A 24,391-nucleotide genomic window follows, 5' to 3' on the forward strand; every position below is an offset into this window, starting at 1 on the left:
CTTTAAAAAATTGTCCACGCTTCCAAATTTGTTCTCTATTTAAAAATTTGTCCTCGAGATTCAAAAAATGTTCGTGCTTTAAAAAATTGTTCGCACTTGCAAATTTGTTCAGGAGTTTTCAAAATTTGTTCTCAAGATTCAAAAAATGTTCATGTTTTAAAAATTGTTCACGCTTCCAAATCTGTTCTCCATTTCTAAATTTGTTTTGAAGATTCAAAACATGTTTGTGCTTTAAAAAATTGTTTGTTCTTCCAAATTTGTTCTCAGTTTCAAAATTTGTTCTCAATATTTAGAACACTGTGTACAAAAAATATACACTTTTTGTACAAAATATGTTCCTATGTACAAAATATGTTCAGAAATGAAAAAAAATGGTCGCACTTTTTCAAAATATACTCTTCCAGAAAAAATCTACAATTTGTTTTAAGATGTTCACTACAGTGTGTAATTCTGGTTCGATACAGCAGACAAGTCCGGTTGTATGGTTGTGCTAAGTTATTATAAGTGCGCGTTGGATTTATACGAGCAATACTAGTCAGGTGGACTGGCTGGGAGCATGCACTTTGGATCTATAGGTCGCAGGTTCGAGTGGCGCCTCACCTTCCCCTTTTTTTGCTTCCTTTTCTTTCCACCGGTACAGCGCGATGGGCCGGCCCAGTCAGGCTGCGCCCCTGTGCGTGGCGACGACATTTTGACGCAGAACGCGTCCAATAGGAGTTCCCGCTAAGCCTGGTGACATGAATGGATCATTGTGTTTGATTGGGGAGGCGCGGTGGGCTTTGTGGGTGTGTATCAATGTGTCTTTATGGGCTAACAGGTTTGAATCAAGCGTGTCGGAATGTGGTGCGTAACGGCCCTTTGCAAATTTGACTAAGACCCAGAATGAAATCAATACAATTTTTCAGAAGCTGGAACAAAAACGAAATGAAAAATAGCCAACTGGAGTGTTCTCTCATGTATATCCAAATTATGTTGTGCATCAACTGAGTATTCTCTCATGGAGTACTTTAAAAGGACTCGTGTTCACTCATGTATATCCAAATTCTGATAATCAACCAACAACGAACTCCCTCTGTAAACTAATATAAAAGCGTTTAGAACACTAAAATAGAGATATAAATGCTCTTATATTAGTTTACATATTCAAACAACAATCTGGAATGGAAAGTTGATTGATTTCATGAGCAACTCCAACTGTCAACCAAACAACAGAAATTCAATCATAAGCAGATTTCCCTTTGCTTAGGTTCGATTGGAATTTGCTCTGAGTTCCACAGACCAATTCAATTCAAACAGAACTCACTGTTTTTTTCTTGCAAATGGCATTTTATTGAATGGAATATAATACATAGAGTGACTAAAAAAACTGAGCAAATAGTTTGACCGGCTCACGTCTACCCGCTGACTATAACACGCACATCTCACTAGCTACTATACTACACTCAGTTTTGTAGCTGCATGCATGCAAGCCACACGTACGTACGCATGCAACTTGCGTGCTTATTGACTAATCTACATGTAATTATACTGATTAGTAGTAGGAGTAATACGTAGTAACTGCATGCCTGATCGAGCATGCCGTTGACTAATTAGTTGCCTTGGGAGGCGGCAGGGGCTTGAGCATGAGTCCATCGCCGCCCGGCCTCTCCTCGACGGCGTAGGGCATGTGGGTCCCGAACACATGGTCCCATGTCACGAAGAAGAGGTCGGAGAAGTTGTACCGGACGCCGCGCGGCATGTGGTGCACGCCGTGGTACGCGGCGCCGTTCCAGACCGACTGCAGGCGGCGCGGCAGCAGGCACACGCCACAGTGGTTGTCGATGGCCTTCACGGTGCAGAGGGTGAGGAACACGGCCGTGGCGCGCGGCGACGATGGCGACAGGCCGGTAACGAGGACGGCGAGCGAGGCCCCGGCCGTGTCGGCGATGAGGACCTCGATCGGGTGGCCGTAGATGGCGCCGAACGCGTAGGGCACCACGATGCGGTGGTGCCACGAGTGGAGGTGCCGGTAAATGAACCGGTTGATGTGCGCCAGGCGGTGCCACGCGTACCGGTACGCGTCGAACACCAGCACGGCCACCGCGATCCGGGCCGCCGCCGTCAGGTACTCCGCCGCCCGTGAGCCGCCAGCGGCCTTCGACGCCGTCGCTCCTCTTCCTCCCGTAACCTGTGTATGTATAAGCTCGACGGTCAGCCAGTGCACAAATTAACGACGTGCATGCATGCATGCAGCATGCATGCCGTTAGTAGCATAAATGAGATCAGTACGTACCATGGCGAGCACGGCGAGGGCGGCGAGCTGCATGAGGTGCTGCATGAGGACGTTGAGGATGACGGCGCGCTTGGACACCATGTTCTTGCGGTCCTCCTCGTCCTTGGTGTTGAGCCTGTACTTGTCCATGAGCCGCGAATGCCCCAGCGCCGTGTGCACGCTGGCGTAGGCCCAGTACACGGCGATGGGCACGACGGCGGCCACAGTTTCCTCAGAGACCCTCGGCATCTCCATCTCAGCAAGCCTCTTCGATCGATCTACGACGTACGCGTCTTTCGTGCGTGTAGGTGTGTGCTAACTGCAGACGACGTACTGTCTTGTGTCGATCTTGTGGCTGTGTGAGTAAACCTAGCACGATTTCCCTTGCTTATATACATCCGACCCGAGAAGTGAGAAGCCATGTGCGTGCGTGCGTGCATGCATGGCAGGGTTGATGAATCAAGCCGTTTGACCGTGCAAGTCGTGGTGTGTGGTTGCCATGTTTGATTGTCGTCGTACGTGGTGGTGTACATGTTTGACGGCGAGGTATGTGGGACGTGGATCGGCTTGGAAGCATGGAGCCCAACGGATTTGTCAAGTCAGTCCGTCGCTCGATCCCATCCCGCCGCCGGCCAGCAGTGACGGTTTCAAAGCCCTCCTTCCTCGCTCTATCTCTACATACGGAGTTACCATTATTGACTCTTCATCAAATCTTCCAGATATCGCTGCGAGCCGAATTGCTTTCAACCACGTGAGTGTATTTTGTTGTATATAGGAATTTCAAGGGATGCATGCAGAAATATGGACGTCGGACATCACACCTTTTGTCTTTTCTAGTATGTTCCACCCAAAATTGCTTTAGTAGTCCTATAAGAATGCGTACACCTACACACATGTACCGTTGATCCACGTCCACGCGTACGCTCATGGCTACCGGTAGGATCGTTGCAGCGGCGTACGTAGACCCATTAGGCCATCGCTATTTAGGTAATTGATTGAATTACGGGATTGCTAAATCTCAATCGACTGAGACTTCAAGGTGATAGAACATATAAAAAAAGAAAAAAAAATGTATAAATCTTCATGTACGATCTCACGGGTATAGCATTGATTAAGACTTCGAAAATATTAACGCCCACACGTGTGGGTGTTGACCATCTCGATCACACGCATCCATCACCGTCCAGTACTATATGCACGAATTTTGGCACAATCTGGCTGATTTTCTGTGTCATGTAGGACAAGGCGTGTGTGTGGTGTGTGACATAGTTCACCCACACATCTATTTTACCACACGGAGGGGTCGATGTGTGGGCGTTTAACAGTTCACCCACACGCCAGTTTTCAGTCACGCACAAGGGCTGGTGTGTGGGCATTTACCATCTCGCCCACACGCCCGTCTCCTCTTCCACACCCCAGCTGCTAGTTGCCATGTGTTTTTGCAGCGCACATGGCAACTGCCCCTAGTGTGCTTTATAAGCAGGTGGCAACTCTCTTTTTTTACCCGAGTTGCCATGTGTTTTTGTAGGGTACACGGCTGTCTAGTGTGCACGTAAGCAGATGGCAACTCTCTTTTACCGAGTTGCCATGTGTTTTTGCATGGTACATGGCAACTGCCCCAACGTGCACGTACATGGCAACTGCCCTAACGTGCACGTTAGCAGATGGCAACTCTTTCTTTTTACATGGCAACTGCCCTAGCATACTTGTGAGCACATGGCAACTCTCTCAACTGCCTAGTGTTAGTATGTGGCAACTCCTAAAGTTATAAAATCATGACAACTATATTAGATCAGACCATACATGGCAACTGCAGTTGAGCAACCATGGCAACTGCAGTTGCCCGACATGGCAACCGTAGTTCAGCGACATGGCAACTGCAGTTAAACAAACATGGACAAGGGTCTGGACCATGGCAACTGCGGGCGCGCGGTGGGCGTCATGCGTCGCGTGCGGGACCAGAAGGGTACGAGGCCTGACATACGGGCGTGTGGGCGTTATCAACTCACACGCACGCGTGTGAGAGGGTTCGGGAGGGAAAAAAAGATGTGTCTGGACATTAGTTGTTTTGCCCACACGTAGGTATGTGGGCTGGTTGCTGTCCATGCCACACGAGGCGTGTGGCACAACTATCCGATACACCACACGTGTGGCAGTTATCGGGACCCTAAGACTTTGTTAAGTCTTAGTCGACTAAAATTTAACCATCTCATTTTATTTTTGTTAGGCCTCCTCATACATTAACCTTGACTTCGATCGACAAGGAGGCGACAGCAGCGGGTCGTAAGATAGCGGCTCGATATCTTGGGCAACAACTCTTCATATCGTGAGGCTACAGCAGCGGGTCGTAAGATAGCGGCTCGATATCTTGGGCAACAACTCTTCATCTCGTAGGAAGGGGCTAGCTCCAACTCGTCTACAGGCGTTCGCTTAGTGACGATGTCCGTGTTCTTGTTACATGCTTCCTCGGTCTATTCCCGTCCTTAGCGCTGCCGCCGCCGGCGACGACGTCCGGGTTTCTACCCGAGTAGGCAGGCACGCCCCATATCGATCAGGTTGGACGCCCGCGAATGCATCCAACTCAACGATGAGCAAGTCAAGCACAACTCTCCCGCGAGGCCCAAAGATATTTCTAGCCAGTGAACACTTCGCATCCATTCTATCCCTTTGTTGCATGGCATGTTGGCTATATTGCTGGCTAACGTGAATGACTCGGTTTCGTGCCAAGATTTTGTTGATTTTATGAAGAGCCTGGCATCACCGGAGTAATATACTCCCTCCATTTCATAATGTAGTGCGTTTACGTTTTTAGAGATTTAAGTTACCATAAACTTAACTAACGTGGGTAGCTATGGCTCGAAAAGCGGAATCGACATTGGATAGAGGTTGCGTCAATTAATTTGAATTAAAGGGGTACTAAAAATGCATGACCATATTATGACCCAGCAATGAAATAAAATAAGGCATCAACAAAGATACATTCTGCGAACCAACCATATGGTTGGATGAACTGCGGTATGCCCAGCCCACCAGGGTTCAAGTCCTGGCGCTCGCATTTATTCCTGAATTTATTTCAGGATTTCTAGCGATGCACATTTAATGCCAGCTTAGTTTTTCGGAGATGCTCATAAGAGTAAGATGTGTGTGTGCGCGTCCATAAGGATAAGTGTATGCGCGTGTATATGAGTGCTTGCGTTTGTACTGTGTTAAAAAAATACATTCTGCCTAGAACATTTTACTGTAACTTTGTTCCTGCCTGGCACACCTATAATTTTGCAAAATCATATGTTAATGTGCTCACATGAACCAAGCACATTATCTAACCTGTGATATCTACAAAACAGGACAAAACAAACAGGAAGGACTTGAACCATATATCTAGCAAAAGGAGGACTCAGCCATCTCAAGAAAAAGACAGACACAACTATACAAGCATCTAATCAGCATATATTACATTGCCATATCTGTACGGGCATGTTCACATGCTCAGTAATCCAGCATCAAGTCAGTACAAAACCACACTAATCAAGAAAACTGCGGGTACAGCAAACACCACAGGCCAGAGTCTCAGACCGTCTTCTCGGGAAAAGGAAGCACAACAGTCATGAGTCGCTCTACAAAATTGCGACACAGACATATACTACATCCCATGATAATCTTCTGCTGTTTGTTGTGCCACCAGCACAAGATGTCTCCTGCGTAGGAACAACCTCCAGAGTTCATGCTCCTACATCCATCTTGCGGACAACGAGGCAGGGAAAGCAGATTCAATGTTTCTTTTGATCTCCTGTGTCGGAATCATCGGGCAGCAGAATCTCACTGCAATTAGATAGATGACCAGCTTTGTCTCTAACTCAAGACATGCCGTTTCATTTGAGGGAGTCCCATTGATGCCCCATGACTGAACTGTCGGTGCCTGAACTGTCGATGGTCTTTTTTTGAGAACTAACTCTGTCAATGATCTTCTGCATGCCAGTCAAATCTTCTTCATACCCGATGATCTGCATGACAAACCAGAGGTTACATGAGCTGAGCGGTCATGCCAGTTGTGACCTGCCAAGGGGGAAAGTGTTGGTTGTAAGGTACAATGCACACCTGGGAATCTGTCTGTGTTTCGCTGAAAGGTAGATAGGGAGTTGGGACAGGGGCCCGGGTGGAGTCTGGGCTCTTGACATTCTTGCCAGGGGGCATGTGTTGCTTCTGTGGCCTGAAGGGAACACATGGTAAAAAGGAATTATTTGAATGTGCAGGCGAGTGATAAGACAGAAGATATGTTTCCGATGTATACTCATAACAATTACCAGTTATTTGAGCGGGTTTTCATGTCATTGTATAAGGAAGTGAAAGCATTATCTGGCACAGGTTGAGGTTCCTCATCTTGACCTACAACAGAAGCATCAAGTGCAGGATCCTGCATTGCCGTTAAAAAAGGTGTGAAGTTGCCACTTATATTCAAATTCCTATAAACATGGCATGCTGTGCAAATAGTAAAGTACATGAACCACATACCCTGGATGACTGAACCAGTAGGTCCTCGAAGTCCTTTATGGAGTCTGCAACACCCAGAGCAGAGCTGCTGTCCGAATGTTTCTCTGTTTGTCCAATGTGTGTAGATGTATCATTAGCCTTGGCTGTTCCGGATCGTCTTCTTTTGTTAACAGAAGAAGCAATTTTCTCCTCACTAACAGAGGAGCCTGCCAAGCTATCATGGTGAGTCTGTGACAAGAAAATATTTTTACAAATTGTGCAATGGACAATTACCTGAGCTGTGTTTTGAACTGCTTCTTGGTACTTGAGGTTTACTAAGTGGCTCAGGGCAATCAAATTTAGAGGTCGTATTGGCGGCTTGCGTCGGAAATTGACTAACAGTGCACATACCAGCATCCTTGTCCTGAGAAGTAGGTGGTTTCGGCTGAAACTGGTCATAAGGGATAATGGTGTCCTGCGATGACAATTGTTGTGCTGTTAATCAATCCCATATACAACCTATATATCATTAATAAGAAAATAATTGGCAGGCAAATTTTGGATATGCTCAAATTATGCATGAAAAAAGGATACCTGTCTCACACATTCGAAGAGCCACTCTGTGGTAATGGTTGGAATTCTCTTATTATGGTAAGCCTCGTACTTTGGACCGCTTGCAAATTTACAGATAAGATGGTTCACTCTTTTCGATGCTTTCTCTGTGAATTTAGCTCCTAGAGTAAGACAGAGGTTCTTAAGCAGAACTCTCTCTTTCTCATCATACTGTGAAACACAGAAACGGAAGTCTTCAAACCCTGGGAATGGGATGCGACACCGCAAAGGAGAGAAGATAGGATGACTTCCAACATCTTGCAAGTGGCCCACCTGTACAAGAATTTGTATGTAAGAACTGGAAGCTTATAGAAATTTGCAAGTAGAAGTGCAGGGTATGATGGACCATCTGCTTCTTGAATAAAGAGTAAAGAAGCAACCATGAGAACATAAACATGCACCTCAATACATGAGGCTATCCATTGAGTTGAAACAACAGTTGAATGAGCGTAGTCACATTGCATGCTGTTCTGTCCATGGCACTCAATTATGAAATCCACAGCAGTTGCTTGTGCATCATCCACCGCCATAGTGCCTCCCCCTTTTATGACCCAATCGATTACCTCCGGTCTCTGGTTAAGATGGACATAGGCACTTCATCAACAGGAAAGCAAATAAAGTGGAAAACAAGGCAAATGATGAAAAACAAAGGCACTGCATCAATGAATATGATTAGGCAATTTTAACTCTGTGCACTAACCTAGCAACTTCACTGAAAAGCAATGTCTTCACAAGTTGATTTATCAGCCTCTAATATTAGCAAGTGTGAACACCATAATTTACTGTTGGTCTGCTTGTCCCAGTAATAGTATTATATGGTAAAGGTTGAAGTAAAAGTCATCCAAGTGGAGAAGTTGACGGCACAAATTAAGAAGTGATACTGGTAAAACAAATTACTAAAATAATTACACCATAGCTTACCCGGTCATGAGAAAATGAATTTGAGAAACAAAATGTTCTCCCTTCGAAAATATTTGAAGTGGTGCTACTCTGTGAATTCACTGCAGAAGAAGTTGCTTTGCCAGAACTGGTCAGTCCATTTTGTTGGCTTGATTTTGCAGACCTAGTTGCTGCTCGGGTATTATTCATGTTTTCATGTTTGCCCATGGCTGGTTTTCTTTCAGATGACGGATCTTTTGCAAGCTGCTTATCATGTGAATCATTGACAGTTGGAACATGGAATATTCCATGTGAACTTTTGGCTGCCTTTGTTTCACGTGTAGCAGCAGATTTTTCCATACCCACAAACGGAAATTCTGAGTTCAGAAGGTAGAAAATGAATATAAAACAAAGTCAGCCAGGATAACATGTTTTTTGGTGACCCATTCAACAATCTGAAATACAACTAAATCTGATGCTTCCGTACCTTTCGAGAGTAACTCGCTAGCCAAATGAGCTGCGGATACTTTGACTTCCGTTTTTATTTTACTGCAGTCTTCCAACCATTTTACCTTTACCACATTTATCACACCCCAAGCAGCAAGGCGTCTTACCTCTTTTTTTTCTCTGCTAAGGCAAATAAGCATCATTAACTGTAACTGCAACCAGTTAATACAGAACTTAGTGTATGCAGAAGAAACGGTGACATGAACTTACTCCTCTGAAGGTGCACCTAGAATAATATGAGTAAGCCTCTCACTCAACATAACATGCCGGGATCCACCACCATTACGTATCATCATGACTAACCTTGACAACTCTTTCTCCTCAAAACCCACAAGAGAAATTCTGCAATTTGATAAGTACAGATCGTCATCTTCAGCCTCTGAGTCCTCAGCTACATGACTCTCAACCGGCATCTCGTTTGTCTCTTGGACACAAGGTGCACCGACAATATCAGTGTTGCAGATCTTTGAAGCATAACCGGAAGAAACTGGCGCATACTGTGACATCGATACTGAATCATCAACTGATACTGCTGGAACAGATTGAAAACTTGCACTGCTCATTGGGTTCCGTTGCTCCTTAAGGGAGCCCTTTATGCCATTACAGTTAGAAGAACTCTGGCCAATGACATAGGCACTTTCATCTAGATAAGCTGTGTTCCAAAGAAAAAACATGAGGTTAGTTTTTATTTTTTAACCTTACTAGCTCATTTCTATTGGAGAAACAAGACAATATCAGCATCAAAGTCAATGAAACGCCCATGCATCTTGATAATTACCTCTTCGAGCAACAGATTGGTCAACCCATCTCCGATCCACAATGTGAATATTACCCCATTTTTTAGCTACAAGATACTTGTCACCACCAGGTTCGTAATAACATGTTAAGAAAAGTTCCCTCAAGATTCAATTTCCTCATAATACAGAGATACATGTAGCAAACCAGCGCGCTATTTTTGAGAAAGTTGTACGGGAATTGGAGAGCATATATCGAATGTGAGACAACATGTGCAACCAACTATAAAGCAAAAATTAACTCTGATAGCTGATGTTTCATATCAGTGTTTCATCACAAACAACAACAACAACAAAGCCTTTAGTCCCAAACAAGTTGGGGTAGGCTAATATCAGTGTTTAATCGTTGGAAAAAATACAACGTGCCTTAAGGAATTTAAAACTATCCTTTCTAGCCTGTTAGCTGAGTACGCTTGCATTCCTGCAACAGAGTATGTGTGCATATACCTCCTACAAACTAAATTGCTGTATGATTTCACTGTCGAATGCCCAGACAGACCGCTGATTATGAAATTTAGTCACATTTCTGCCAATGTGTCAACAACTCTCATAGGTGCCTCACTCGTAAGACATCTTTACATGCTTACATGTGGCAGACCAAAGCACCAAATCTTTTAATGCTGAACTTAACTTCTTAAAGTGACCGAGACATGAGCAGCATTGAAATTAACTGGAGTAACATCCCTTTTCTGCTCTATTCGCTGTTTTACAGCAGTGGGAAACAAATACAGGGTGGAGGATCACATCATTGGTCAATTAACAAGGAGGTATCTCAAGACCTATTCCACTAAAATTCAAAAAGGAAAGAAGCCAGTAAAAATAATTTTTCAATTTCATCAGATGAAATCTCAAACTGAGAGCAAAAGCAGAAAGCACCAAAAGGATATATTTGCAACTAAATGAGTGCACTTCTTTGTAAGATTTGCTGAATACTGGCCACCATTCTGCTCTATTATTTCCATCAACTCCTTCCGTTTATCTGATTAAACAAAAGAAACGGGGTAAGACAAATGAAGTAAACAAACATTCAACAGGATAAAGCATATATTGCCAGATGTAGTGGCGAAGAGATACTAGTGGTAGCTTCTTCTTAAATGACATGGTTTTAAATAGCAGATAGCAGGCTGGTAGCGGATTGGGGTCCGCGTAGCGGAATGCAGATAGCGGGCGCTATGCCTACGTAGCAGAATTATAAAAACACCAGATTATTGTTTATATTTCTAGATCATTAACAAAAAGTAATGACATTTAATTTGAGCAATAGCGGATGCTATTGCGCTAGCGCTATTGCGGACGCAATAGCGGATGCTATCTCCGCTATTTGAAGATTTGGTGCAACTACTGTTAACAGATTTTCATGGTCAGGGATTTCAAGTAATACCACCATAGACCAATTTTCTGCAACTACTGTTAACATCTGCTGCCGGTCTAAGAACCTTGGCCAAATCAATATTCATTATCATATTTCATTTGGTAAAATTGTTCCCACAGTTAACAACTACATATTTTTAATAGAGATGCAAAGTAAAACATATTGGTTGAAAGAAGGTCAAAGTTGCTTCCAGCCTTCCAACGCCAGTTCTAAATACCTGCATCTAGTTTGGTGACATATCTATTCAATGGTTCAACCAAGTAAAAGAATTAACAATGAATTATTCGAGGTTTGTTAGGCACGTACCTGCATCTAGTTTTGTGATGCATATATTCAACCCAGTAAAAGGAAGAATCCTGTAAGGTTCATGAGGCACAACACGATGTTCGATCCAGCATTGCTCCAACCAGTTCCTATTGACAATAGGCTTCTTCAGGCTATTCACGGCCCACTGCAGTACACAAAAACATTGAAGCACGTCCCCATTAGTCAGCCCAACAGTACCGATCCTCGCACGACATGACACTACCCAAAACAATTCTTGCTTCCAGACTAAGGTTAAAGAAGGTAACATAGTGTTGCCAGCTTTACAGCAAAAGAGCCTCCAAACATAAAGAAACTCTATAGGTGAACTTATAAAGAGAAGATAATAGGGAAGCTATACAAACCTGGCATGAAATGAGCAAACAGCAAAAATATTACAACCAGCCCTAACGAGTTGAACGAAACAGCTATGCTAAGCATTGAGAATATTAACCTTAAAATGAGCAGTTAAAACAAATAGTATTTTCATCTACGGTTTGCAGCACAGATGATAAAATGCCAAAAACCTAGAAACATATTTTGTTTAGGTTGTGGGCTTGTGGGGAGCTAGAGATCAAATAAAAATATAAAATACCTCCATCACATTTACGGCTTAGTTTGGCATGGTAGCAGCATATAATCTGTGATTTCAGTTTACAATTTTGTTGGTTTTAATAACCTCTTTTTCTAGCAATCAAATAAATGTCCCATAAAAACGCTGATTTTTTTTACCTAAATACATTCACCTGCAAAAGCAACTCCAAACTAGTGATCACACATGCTACAAACACATACAAAAGAAATCATCAGAGGAATCCTTAGAGGCTCAAATGGATGAGACAAAAGAACATGTGTGAGCAGAGATTTTCAGATCCATAAAGAAGATATACTCCCTCCGTTCCAAATTACTTGTCTTCGATTTGTCTAGATACGGATGTATCTAGCACTAAAATGAGTCTAGATACATCCGTATCTAGACAAATCTAAGACAAGTAATTCAGAACGGAGGGAGTACAAAGCTGAGGGGTGTAGCAGAAAAGACTGAAGACGACTACATGAAAAGATGGCTGACTTGAGATTCTGACTATTTTCATGTTATGTCTCATACACTATTCCTAATTTCCTATTGTCATTCTCACATGCTTCCGTTGCAACTTGCAAGATGCACTGCCACTCATGTGTGGATCAGGCTAAATTGTATCCCCTGCATTGGGTTGATAACTCTGTATTTTCAATATTCTCTGATGTGGGCTGTTCAGAAGATGAACTTTGGGTTCGCCAGTTTATAGTTTTCAATTTTATTATGAAAACTGGGATTACTTGCACAAAAAATAATACAGTTTGCCTCAGGTTCCTTTTAATAAACCAGAGTAATTCTTAGGCTAGAAGATCTAAGAGGTTACAAAAGGAGAAATGTGCAAGGAAAATAACAAAGCCAAACAGGGGAGTAGGACACCAGACCAGAATGATGGCAGCAAAAGGACACCACAAATGAGTATTAGTTTTGGAAGCACCAAGAGCATCGATAAACTAAACTACCACCAAATACACCATTAAGCAGTACTTTGAACCCTAGCCAAAAAATGAGGATATTTAATGTGCAGTATGTAATATATTAGCCATCTCTATGATAACATTATGAAAGAACTAGTTTTGAACTTTGAGGACTTCACAACTAGATGGGCTGCACAGCAAATTAGCAGTCCATATTACCTGTTTGGTAAGCATATTTAGTTTCTCCTACCAAACTGACTGCAACGGCAATTAACAAATGATTTCCATCCCATATTAAGAGCTTTCAGCGTAACTTACTTTATATTTGGCAGCCAAGACATCCTTTGCAACGACAAAGTTAACATCCATGGACACTTTAGTTTGCAAAAGACCTCCCATAGCTGTCACTAACTGTTCAATCCTGGCCTGGAAGAACAAAAACAAACTTGAGATACATGCATCATGTGTTAGCTAATGAAGCTGCAACAGGAAGACAAGTTCCGAAACGTGATAACACATACCCTCTCATCTTTCTCGAAGCCTGAACAGAGTATAGTAACCCCATCCATTGCAAGACAACAAGTATAAGCTTGTTTAGGCAGGGAACGATGCTCCTTGGCACAGGAAAGGATGCATTGTGGTCCTGAAAAAAATAAACCTGATCTTAAAATGAAAACCAATGCAAAAAATGGTTGTGGAAATACTCCAGCCTGGTTGACTGCTGTTCCAACCAAACAAAATTGTGTACTAGGTTACTAGGAAACACATCACATTTTGTCTCTGTACTAATGCGTAGCCTTATAGAGTAAATAAAACGCGTGTGATACTATCTTCATTTAACGAGAAATTTTACAGAGGTTGCTGGGCCATGGTCCTCGGTAACTGATGGCGAAGTACCACACTAACATCTGCAACACTGAAACCAAGGTACCAGACTAGTGAAAAAGTTTGTAAGCTATCTGCTTATATGGAGTAAGGGTGCACAAACTCTAGAATCCTAGCCACATGCTCCCCAATCGCAAGGCTGGACAGCCAGCTAGTGTTAAATTTCACGGGCACGTGAGCTAATTTCGGTGTTTCCACTGGATAGATTTCACAGCCACGGCTTACAACTACACAAGGAAATTAGCACTAGCACTGCCGAACCGAATTACCTAGCAGATTGCAGCCTTTGTCCTTCAGATCCGCGAACCTCTCCTGCAGAAGACATAGGCGTAAACGGAAGGGGTCAATTAGGGATTCGGTGACGGCGGAGAGCCGGAGGTCGCGCCGCGCAGCGCGGCGACGGTGGAGTGGGGGCGTACGTGGGAGGAGGAGGAGATGACGTGGTAGTCGAGGGGCCCCGTGCGGGTGGGGTCGGCGCAGAGGAGGACATCGGCGCCGTTGAGGCGGAGCGCGTCGTGCACGGCGTCGAACACCTCGGGGGCCACCAGCTTCCGCGAGAGGAACACGCTGGCGCCCGCGAACGTCGCGGTCCTCCGCCCGCCGCCGGAGGAGGCGGCCGGCGCGGCGGAGGCGGGGGCGTGCGACGGCGTCATCGGGGCGGTGTGTGACAGTGGCGGAGGCGGAGGCGGAGGCGGGGAAGCAGGGGCGGGAAGAGGCGGGGGGGAATTTTATTTGGGGTGAGGTGTCGCGGAGTGACGGTAGGTCCTTAAACTATTTTAGGGGTGTCACATAGGTCCTCGAACTATGAAAATCGTCATTCAGGTTCTTAAAGTACAGTAAGTGTGTCATCTAAGTCCAAAATCTCACTAACATCCTCTAAATGGTCAACTGTCATGGTGAACAGTGCGAAAAATAAAAAAATATGAACAAAAAATCTGAAAATCTTTGGCATCGAAGATACCCCTGGTGCGTGAATAGTAAAAATGTTCATTAATTCAAAAAAATGTTCGGGAATATGGGAAAAATATTGGCGACTACAAAAATGTTCACAAACAATAAATTTGAAAATATGTTCGCGAACCACAAATATTGTTCGTGGGTATGGAAAAAAATGTTCGCGAACCACAAAAATTTGTGACTTTAAAAAATGTTAGTGAACTTTTTATTAAAGTCGCGAATATTTTTTCCAAATTCATCGTTCGCGAACATTTTATTAAATTCACGAATATTTTTTCCAAATTCATCGTTCGCGAACATTTTTTTAAAGTCGTGAATATTTTTTCCATATTTATCGTCCGTGAACTTTTTTTAAACTCGCGAATATTTTTTCCAAATTCATCGTTCGCGAACATTTTAAAGTCCGACTGTTTGCCGCACATTGTTACGGTTACTGTTTACGTGCCAGCTGGCCAGTTAGAGCCTGTTAGGAAGATTTTGAACCTGAATGACACAATTACTGCACTTCGAGAACCTGAATGACGATTTTCATAGTTCGAGGACCTATGTGACATCCCTGAAATAGTTCAAGGACCTACAGTGCACTTCACTCGGTGTCGCGGATGGTGAGGCCGTGCCACCGCCACCGCCACCGCCCGGGTTCATGTGTTTCGAAAATGGTTTTCCCGGGACCGGTCAGGCTGGGCGAACCTATCCGGCCGGTACTCTTCGGTTTCAAGAAGAAGAAAATGGAGACCGATGGGTCAATAGAAAATCTGGGTTCAGCTAGAATGCCACTACCCTAGATATTGATTGGCCGACATGAGTGGCTGGTCGATCCTCCGGATCATCTTTGTATCCCCTAAACTTGAGCACATAAAATAAGGCGTGCTCTTCTTCTAAAAAGAAGCTAATCACATGTTCAGGCTCCTCTAGTCTAGCATCTAAACGAAACGAGTACACGTACTGCCATTCATATGTTCTCTAGTTTAACACCGAAGTGAATTTTCTTTTCTTTTATCCTCTATTTCATGTTCGTGACAATTTTGCCCATTCATCAAAAATTCTTTTTGCTCCCTCCGTCCCGTAATGTGTGTCAAAAAATACCTTACATTATGGGACGGAGGGAGTACTTAACTTAGGGAAACTCATGTCAGAACTTGCTAATTCAATTTAATTTTCATTTTTGCATTGGTTGTGCTTGCCACGTAAGCGGTTTAATTTTCTTTATTGTTTTTATTTGGTTTTCTCCCGGTTCAGACACATAGTTTGATTATATTTGGATTTTCCCCCTTCTTCCCTAATCTATCTATTAAAGCTACTAAGCTTCATAGATTTGGATCCTCCTGGTGCATCAGGCGTTGTGAGGATGCTATGAGCCCCGCTTGTAAGGTGCATTCTGTTGGGTCAGTTGTTTTTTTTGTTTTGGGGATGTATTACCTAGGTTATTTTTCCAACAGTTTTGATAGTTTTTCTGTTGGATTTTTCCTTCTTTTCCTCTTTCTAATTTTTTATTTTTCTAGTTTCTTTTCATTTTTTTAGTTTTTCATATGCTAATTCATGAATATTTATTAAATTTAAAAAGATTATGCGCATTGTTGAATTCATGAATATTTTTTAAAGTTAATTGAATATTTTTAAATTCAATTTTCTAAATTTCACAAACATTTTTAAAGTGTATGGAGCATTTTCAAATGCATGAAGATTGTTTTAAATCCATGAATATTTTAAAAATTCACAATTTTTTATTTGTAACATTTTTAAAATATAAGACTTTTTTAAATACCTGAACTTGATGAAATTCTTCAATAAAAATACGTGGAAGATTTTTTCTGAGCAAACAATGGAGCGAGCGAAATAAAAAAACAAAAATGATGAAGCGAAGCAAGGAGCCGTACTAAGCGAGCGACGGCTTTATACGTCAGCCCATGTAGCTAGAGAAAAAATAACCCCGCGAGTGAAGAATAGCGCAGTGAAGCGCACTTTAGCCACTGGTTCACTCTAACTCTCACCAAAAAATGAGGATAATTTGTCAAAAGCACTCCTGCCTCTAATTCCTTGCATTGTACAGCACCAGAAGCACGGTTGCCTACTCCCAAGCAGCCCCACGAGCATGTGTGTTTTAGCACAATACAATCTCAAACGCTCACAAACACAAGCAACAGAAGATCAACCATTGTATACATGCTCGGTGTCCCCGTCATATATGCGTGACAGCTATTTCTCGCGAGTACCGAGACGTTGCTTGATCTCGCCCCTAGCACTGGAGGCACACTCACCTTAGTACGTATGCCCACCTAAGCAATTTAGGGAATGTTTTATAGATCAGTCCTGTCCATTTTTAGATCCTTACACGTGGATTCTTTTTTCTGTTTTATGTGTTTCTATTTTTAGTTTTCTCCTTTTTCTGTCCTTTTTAAAAAAAATTACTTTCTTGTTTCTATGTGATTTTTCTTATTGGTTTTTACTATTTTCATCGGTTTCCTTTCCCTTCTTTTTTTTATTTTTCATTTTTTTCGTTTTATTTATTTATTTGTTTATTTTAACGATTTTTACAGGTTTTCTTCTGTTTGTTTCTTTTTTCATTATCAAATTTTCAACACAAGTCTATTTCTTAATACGCATTGTACCTATTTCTTATGCACACATAACATTTTCTTGATATATGTTGAAAAGCACTCAAATACATTATGTACATTTTCAAAATACACGTTTTTAATATATTTTAAAAACATGTTAAACATTTATCAAACACATGTTGAACATTTTCTACTGGCAAGAAGCATTTGCTTAACTAAGCAAACATTTACTTACACTTCTAATAATTTTTTGAAAATGTTACAAACATATTTTTAAAATGTGTGAGCATTTTTTTGAATGTAACTTGCATTTTTATGAATTACACAAACATTTAGTTACGAGATTTGCTTATGTTGTACAAACATTTTTTTTTCAATTTCAGTGACATTTTTATGATTTGACAAAAATATATTTTATAGTTATGCGTTTTTTAAATTGCACAAACATTTTTTGTAAAATCTGACGAATATTTTTACAAAGTACTTGATATTTCTAAAATTCAACATAGATTTTTTGAATTGCGTGAACTTTTTACACATTTTACAAACTTTTTTGAATGCATGGTGTATGTTTTTAAATTTAAAGATTTCTTTTGAATTTTAGAAATATAAGTTAATGTAGGCAAATAATAATAAAAGAAAAATGTTTTTTACACAAAAAAAAGAAGAGAAAAAGAAAAAACGGTGCGCCGGAAAGCAGCACTCCACCTGCCTATTGAGAAGGGGTTCCAAAGGCGAGAGCTCCTTTGGGGTCGCTGTAAGCAACATATAGCCGCTCCGTGTCATATGCATTATTTTCTTTAAAAAGTTTGTAATAACGTGCCAGATCAGATTCAGAAACCAAATTGTCCTTAGATCGAGAGTGTGCTATGATTTTTATCTCAATGCAGTGGCCTGCTCAACTAAGGGAAAGACTTCCTGTCCTCTGGTGCCACAAGGGGCGTGCAGCGGGACTACTGACTGACTACTGTGTTTCTCGCTGTCATGCAAAATTTTCTGGCTAACATGACAGCAGCTGAAGGCCTCTTTGGTTCATAGGACATGAATTTCATACGAATAGAAAACACATAGAAAATAAGATGATATGTATCTCAAATCCTGTATATAAGGAAGAAGATGTTATGTGGTTCATAGGATATGATTTTTTTCCCACTGAATATAGACTAATTTTCTTTTCCTCTGGAACACAAAGAATTACTTCCTATGCTATACATGAATAGGATTTTATTCGTACAAACCAAAGGGCCTCAAAGTAAATTTTTCTATAAAATTCCTACTCCCTCCGTCCCAAAATATAATAACATTTTTAACGCTAGCATAGTGTCAAAAACGTCCTTATATTCTGGGACAGAGGAAGTACCATTTAGCATTCCAACAAAATTCCTCCAAATCAGAGGAGGTCAAAGAGGATATTTTAGCACTTTAAAGCTGTGGCACGAGAAGGAAGGTGACATGCGCTTTTTTTGTCCAGCCCGACGCAAAAACAGCATTGGGATGCTATTCCCTCTAGGTAGCACTGTGAATCGAAGATTTCGCTTTTCTCTACAGAAAAACAGACCCTCTACATCAAAGCTGAACGTGTTTCCTAGTGTGTAAGCGAATTTAAGGTTGGTAAAAAGGCAGCGAAGTATTTAAACGGCCAGGCACAACGCTCGCCCCACCGTGCAAAAAGAGAAACCCCTCACTAAGCAGTGGAGCTTGCATTTCCACCACACCGACGCCTCAAGAGGTATCCCCGCGGTTCCTTTTCCCGAGAAGCAGCTGATCGTGGGTTCTGCTCCCTCCGTTTCAGTGCAGTGTCAAAAACGCTCTTATATTATGGGACGGAGGGAGTAATATTTTTCTCACACACTCTCCTCCATATAGTGTTGGAGGATCTGCTGCAATGGTTGCGCTGCCTTTTCGTACCTGCGGCTTGCAATGCTGTTGACCATTATCCATGCGTGCCATAATAAGCGTGCGTCCCCATTATTCGCGGTCTGTCGCCAAGCAAAGCTCCGGTCACGGCTTCGCCATGTCGGTTCTCTTCTCTGATGCTGGCGTCCACGAGTCCGGGTTGGTTGGTTGGCTGGCTCATGTGAGTGTGAATGTGATTCCCCCGGCCAGCCCCATGTGATGCAACATGTTGTCCCAACTGTGCCTGCGATCACCAAATGATTTAGTATCCTACTACTAGTGGGACAGCTTTACTCCTCCTCCATCATCTTCTCTCTTCTTTCCTTTTAATGATGATCGGCTCTGTTCGTTGGTTGGACCGACCTGACGATGCCCGGGACCATGAGATGCCATGCTGAAGCAGACACCCATTAGTTGGTTATATCATACTGACTCTCTGGCAGTTCATTGTCCAATGGATGCACAAGCACAGGCATCATCGTGGAGCACAAGCCTAGATTAATAGTATCTGGGTGTGAATACATTGATCCTGCTGACCTTATTCATGATCTGGAGCAATGTGGTGGGTAACAGCACAAGGCACTAGAAGCAGTTCAACATCCACAGTGAAATTCAGCAGTAAATATTGTCTCATACAGTAGCAAGCATAGCAGTCTCAGTCTCATGATAAGTTTACTCTTAACAAGTGAGCGAGCACATAGTGGAACAAGCACTAGTGATTTGGTGTGGGCAAACAACCCACGGTTACATCCTCCCTACTCTACTTTATTCCTCATCTCATCCTTTGGGTGAGAACATTACAGGCTCTCTCATAACAACTCTAGGGTAAAAAGAAAAAAGAAATAATGACCAGAACATAGGCCTTGAGGAGGGCAATTGCATTGCATGTGCCACCTCTCACCCAAGGAGCAGCAACAGGTTAAACTTACCAAGAAGTGGGAGAGGAGAAGATCTCTATACACAAAAATGAGGCACGGACTCTGCCATGGATCCGTCGGTCAGTCAAAGCTCGACGACCGGCTCCATCTTCCCTGCAGATACTCTTCCAGGGACGTGTTTGCCGTGATGAAGTCGTTGCTGCTCACCGAGGCGGAGTCGTCCTCGACGTCAAAGGCGAGATTGATGTACGACTGGATGTTGGTGTTGTTCTCCGGAGGTGCGAGCGTGACCATGTCTTCGTCGCCATCGCTCTTGTATGATAGCCCCACGTGCGATCTAGCCCATTTGAGAATGTCATTGTCACCATCAAGTAGCTTCAGAACCTGATGTTTACAGACGGATGCTGCTTGTAAGATCGAAGTACAAAGGAAATACCCAACATGATGAATGGCATCAGAAACGAAATCTCACCACTGCGATGTGAGGACGGTGTTGAGGTGTTGGTCTGATGCAGAGCGAAGCGGCAAGTGTCATCCTCTCAATTTCATCGGTATGGCCTTCGGTAGGCAAGCTAGGATCGGCCAGTTGTGTGAGCTTTCCACCTTGGATGATAGAATTCGCCTATACAACACAAACAACCAAATTTTCCATTAAAACTACAGGAAGAAACCCTTCTTTGCCAAAATCAAGCCAATTACTATTGTCAAACAAACAATCAACAGATGATGATGCATAGAGATGATGCACTTACCCACATAACTAAACTCTCCTGGCCTTTCGGACAACCAGTGCACAGCGGTTTCCTGCCTGAGACGAGTTCAAGAAGAACAACACCAAAAGCGAAAACATCGATTTTGTCGTTCACCTTGCCATGCATGAAGTACTCAGGAGCCAAGTACCTGGGGGAAGGTATGTATACATACACCAGTAAAGAAAATGTTGCAGCAGACCATGAAAATGCAAAACTAGTGTGCACATGATCAGCTAACTAACCCAAAAGTTCCTGCAACATCATTGCATGTGATCTGGGGTGTTGCATCAGCGGCCCAGAGCGCAAGGCCAAAGTCTGATAACTGCATCACACGAATGTAGATATCTTGATTCAGCTAATCTGACGTTGCACAAGAACTGAAGCATGTTGTGGAACAGGATGGTAGGTTTACCTTTGGCTCAAAATCCTCTGAGACGAGGATATTGGACGACTTGACATCCCTATGGACCACTGGGCGACTGTTGCCGTTACCATGGAGATAATCCAGTGCATGAGCAACACCTACCGCCACATTGAACCTCTCGGTCCAACCAAACATGCTCTTGCATTCTTTCTCGCCTACATCACATTAAAAATAAGATGAGTTTTTACATGGAAATAGCACGGGGAGGAAACAGGTGACGCAAACTATGGAGCATACCATGCAGTATTTCTTCTAGGCTGCCTCTTTGCAAGTATTCATATACCAATAGAAGATCATTGTTCTTGAAGGAGAAGCCAGTGATGGATATGATGTTCTTGTGAATGACGGAGCTGACAATCTCGATCTCTGATGTGAACTCCTTCAGTACCTCATCGGAATACTTCAGGATCTTCACTGCCAACTCTTTGCCATTTGTCAAACAACCTTTGTAGACTTGGCTCGTGCCACCTTGTCCAACTATACACTCTGCACAAACAAGCACCTAATGGCTAAACATGAAATGTCCAGGGAAATGGGAATGATAGAAATTAATCTGAAATACATACCAGGTGAAAAATTGGAAGTGATATCTGCAAGCTCATTGTAACTGTACGACGAATAAAGGGACAAGAATTTCTCTTTGAGTGAGATCAGCTCCTCTGGAGTTTCTGTATCCAATTCCTCAATCACAACAGAAGAGCTCCCTGAATGGCTTCTGGAGGGGATAACTACCCTATCACGCAAGATACGACTGCCACTGTTGGTTGAGTCCGGTCTCGTAGTTCTGTGTTCAAGATGGACTGGCGAAACAGCTGAATACCTGCTCGGAAGCCGCATTGCCCACTGCACCACAGACATCTTGGGCTTGTCAGACAACGCATCCTGTCGATTGGGCAATAATTTCTTCCTTAGGAATGGCCAGCCAGTTGCTACTTCTGGTGATTCACGTCGGCAAACCTTAACTGGAACCAATGCTAGTGAAACTTGCTTTGACGATGTGGAAGACCTCACTGGCATGGTGACAGCCCGAGAAATGGGCCTGTTATCCTTTATGCATTCGTCCTGCGTTTTCTCTCCCATCAGGGAAGTCAGAAGCTTGCGGTAACTCCTCCTTGGAGTCTCGGCTGCATTCCAGTTACAGAGTTAAGCATGCTCATGGCAATCACAGACCAGGAAATGAACAAATGCAAGCGATATGGTTGGTTGACTTACGTGCGCTAGTGCTATTGAATGGTTCTTCGTGTGCGGCAACTCTTTGGTAAATAATCTTGCCATTGTTCACAGCAAGAACCGAGCAACTCATGGGGACTCTCTTTGCACAGTACTTGGCAACTGAAGTGGAGGAGGATCTGGTATATATTTGAAAAGAAACAAGGGCACTAATGTGAGGAACAAACTAATTTGGACCAATTTAGTAACAAAGGAGTGGAGAATGTGCCAAATTCAGTACCCAAAAGACCGAGAATTCTTTGCGACGCCGAGTATAAGATGCCCAGCACCACAAGAAGCTGCTTCTTTAACCAGAGTTTTCCGGATAGACGATCCTCCGCAGACCTTGAGCTCCAAATTGATCTGCCGAATGTAAGTGGAACAACAAAGTGATGAGAATTTTGAGGGGAAAAAACTTTAAAAGAGAGGGTTATTTTGAGGCAAATTCCCGGTGGTAGGATCAAAGGGCTACAAAGTCCTTGCCCCTGAACCTTTTGCAGCTTGACAAAACACTAGCGGTAAAAATAAAATTTAATGGTCGGAGGTAAAAATTAAGAGCTCCCAAAATTTAAGCCGCCAAAACTGCAAAGAAAACACAAGAGTTGGACCGCCCGGTAAGCTATTGTCGCCATCAAATTGGTACGGAAGAGGTGGAAAGTTTTAAGTTTGAGCTAAACTTGGATGGACCAGCAAATTAATGGCGGGTCAAATTGGGAGCTCTCGGTGACGGAAAAGGCAAGTGCTTTGATGAACCGCAGCCATTGAATAGGATCCGGAAGTTACTCTCGCGAATAATAATAAAGTAGTGGTAAGAAAAAAATAGAGAGCGTTTTGGGAAGCAGGGAGGGACGGACCTGCTTGAGGTTGCAGAAGCCGTCGTACACGGCGAGCACCGTCGCGAGCGAATCCGCCGCCTTCCTCCTCTCCTCCAGCCCAGCCCCTCCTCCGCCTCCTGAATGAGAAGGCAGGAAAAGGAGGAGATTAATCTCATGACAAGACCGAAGGGAAAATTTCGCAACCACGGAACTCGAACTTGGTATAAACCGACGGCAAGGAAATTAGAGACACGGGTGACAGGCTGTCCCGGTGGGTGGGGGGACGCACCGGCGGCGACGTGGAGGGCGACGACGCGGTCGCCGGCATTGGCGACCTTGACGAGCGCCCACGTGAGGAGCTCGCGGCTGGCGGCGTCCCACCTGATCCCGACCGCCACCGTCCTGCCGCTAGCCTCCGGCGGCGCCTCGGGCGACGGGCGGTGCCGGCGCGGCGTGGCGGCCGCGGCCTCGGAGCGCTGGCGCGCGCCGTCGGGGACGAGGAGCCTCATGGCGGGCGGCGTCACGCTCCCTTCCGCCTCCGGCCCTCTCCCTCCGCTGCTTTTCGATTCGCGTTCCACTTGACTTGCCGCGGAGGACAGCGAGAGATGGGGGCAGGGGCGAGGAGCGGAGCGTTGTATTGTATCGGGGGGCGCGTGGGAGTGTGGGGAGGACGACGATCCCAGGGGAGGGGGCCCCTGCGTTTTATGCGGCTTTGTATTGGAGCATCTTTTTGTTTGCCGGGCCTTCGCGGTTAAGTAGAGGACAATCTTAACGGCGCTTACAGACATGCTTAATTGGTTACTATATTTCCGAACTGAGGTATTTATACCTCGAAAATATAGTGATTTACTATAACTGCTCCTTATAAATCAAAAAAATACCAGTTTATGGTGTCTACTATGAATAGATATATTTTTTCCGTCCGCGGACACGAATGTGGGAGGTGGCCATTCAGTGTTGTCTGCATACATTTGGACAACAATTCAAACTAACCAGATGAAATTCGTTCAAACACGCACGAATTTCATATAAACTAGGATAATTTTTATATCAAACCGGACGATATTTCGTCCGGTGAACTAAAAACCTTAAAACAAGAATCCTAAACTACTCTATACTTGATGTTAACCTTGTAGACCATGCCGGCGGCTCCTCCTCCACATCGCCGTCTGATCCGGCGTCAGAGTCTTCGGCGTCGGGCTTCGGGCGACGAAGGTGGCGACGTCGCGACAGGGCTTCCCAGCAGACGCGTGACGCTCGCGGATGATCCTCTCCGCTTCATCATGCGTCGTGCGCAATGCGGCCGCAGCCACCGGCGACGTGGCCGGAAGGAGAGGG

At 43.7% G+C, this 24,391-nt stretch overlaps 3 protein-coding genes across 7 annotated transcripts; all 3 read right to left on the minus strand.

Annotated features, from left to right (window-relative positions):
• Positions 1 to 1,313: 1,313 nt before the first annotated feature.
• On the minus strand, positions 1,314 to 2,636 carry LOC123094575 (sphinganine C4-monooxygenase 1-like). The gene is made up of 2 exons (XM_044516548.1): positions 2,273 to 2,636; positions 1,314 to 2,167 (listed from the first exon to the last, which is right to left on the minus strand). Exons 1-2 carry the CDS (start codon positions 2,504 to 2,506, stop codon positions 1,586 to 1,588), a joined length of 816 nt encoding a protein of 271 aa, XP_044372483.1. The 5' UTR covers positions 2,507 to 2,636; the 3' UTR covers positions 1,314 to 1,585.
• Positions 2,637 to 5,682: 3,046 nt separating this feature from the next.
• LOC123091315 (DNA topoisomerase 2-binding protein 1-A) lies at positions 5,683 to 14,278 on the minus strand. 4 transcript variants are annotated; one of them, XM_044512792.1, is made up of 17 exons: positions 13,984 to 14,278; positions 13,834 to 13,876; positions 13,201 to 13,322; positions 12,998 to 13,105; positions 11,189 to 11,333; positions 10,398 to 10,489; positions 9,495 to 9,588; positions 8,927 to 9,368; positions 8,697 to 8,836; positions 8,252 to 8,586; positions 7,711 to 7,902; positions 7,313 to 7,603; positions 7,013 to 7,193; positions 6,761 to 6,945; positions 6,553 to 6,662; positions 6,347 to 6,458; positions 5,683 to 6,252 (listed from the first exon to the last, which is right to left on the minus strand). In XM_044512792.1, exons 1-17 carry the CDS (start codon positions 14,215 to 14,217, stop codon positions 6,121 to 6,123), a joined length of 2,958 nt encoding a protein of 985 aa, XP_044368727.1. In that variant the 5' UTR covers positions 14,218 to 14,278; the 3' UTR covers positions 5,683 to 6,120. The 4 variants fall into 4 exon arrangements, with proteins under 4 accessions (XP_044368727.1, XP_044368726.1, XP_044368728.1 ...); XM_044512791.1 differs by having other exon boundaries at positions 8,697 to 8,839; XM_044512793.1 differs by having other exon boundaries at positions 7,732 to 7,902; positions 8,697 to 8,839; positions 13,984 to 14,277.
• A 5,308-nt stretch (positions 14,279 to 19,586) lies between these two features.
• On the minus strand, positions 19,587 to 23,751 carry LOC123091316 (probable receptor-like serine/threonine-protein kinase At5g57670). Of its 2 annotated transcripts, XM_044512796.1 has the most exons (12): positions 23,343 to 23,724; positions 23,093 to 23,190; positions 22,480 to 22,601; positions 22,242 to 22,378; positions 21,850 to 22,153; positions 21,596 to 21,762; positions 21,267 to 21,515; positions 21,018 to 21,184; positions 20,848 to 20,927; positions 20,606 to 20,753; positions 20,326 to 20,475; positions 19,587 to 20,237 (listed from the first exon to the last, which is right to left on the minus strand). In XM_044512796.1, the coding sequence occupies exons 1-12, from the start codon at positions 23,560 to 23,562 to the stop codon at positions 19,974 to 19,976; spliced, it is 2,106 nt and encodes a 701-aa protein (XP_044368731.1). In that variant the 5' UTR covers positions 23,563 to 23,724; the 3' UTR covers positions 19,587 to 19,973. The 2 variants fall into 2 exon arrangements, with proteins under 2 accessions (XP_044368731.1, XP_044368730.1); XM_044512795.1 differs by having other exon boundaries at positions 21,596 to 22,153; positions 23,343 to 23,751.
• Between the last annotated feature and the right edge of the window lie 640 nt (positions 23,752 to 24,391).

Source organism: Triticum aestivum, chromosome 4B (assembly GCF_018294505.1).
Source record: "Triticum aestivum cultivar Chinese Spring chromosome 4B, IWGSC CS RefSeq v2.1, whole genome shotgun sequence".
In the NCBI taxonomy this organism is placed as follows: Eukaryota; Viridiplantae; Streptophyta; class Magnoliopsida; order Poales; family Poaceae; genus Triticum; species Triticum aestivum.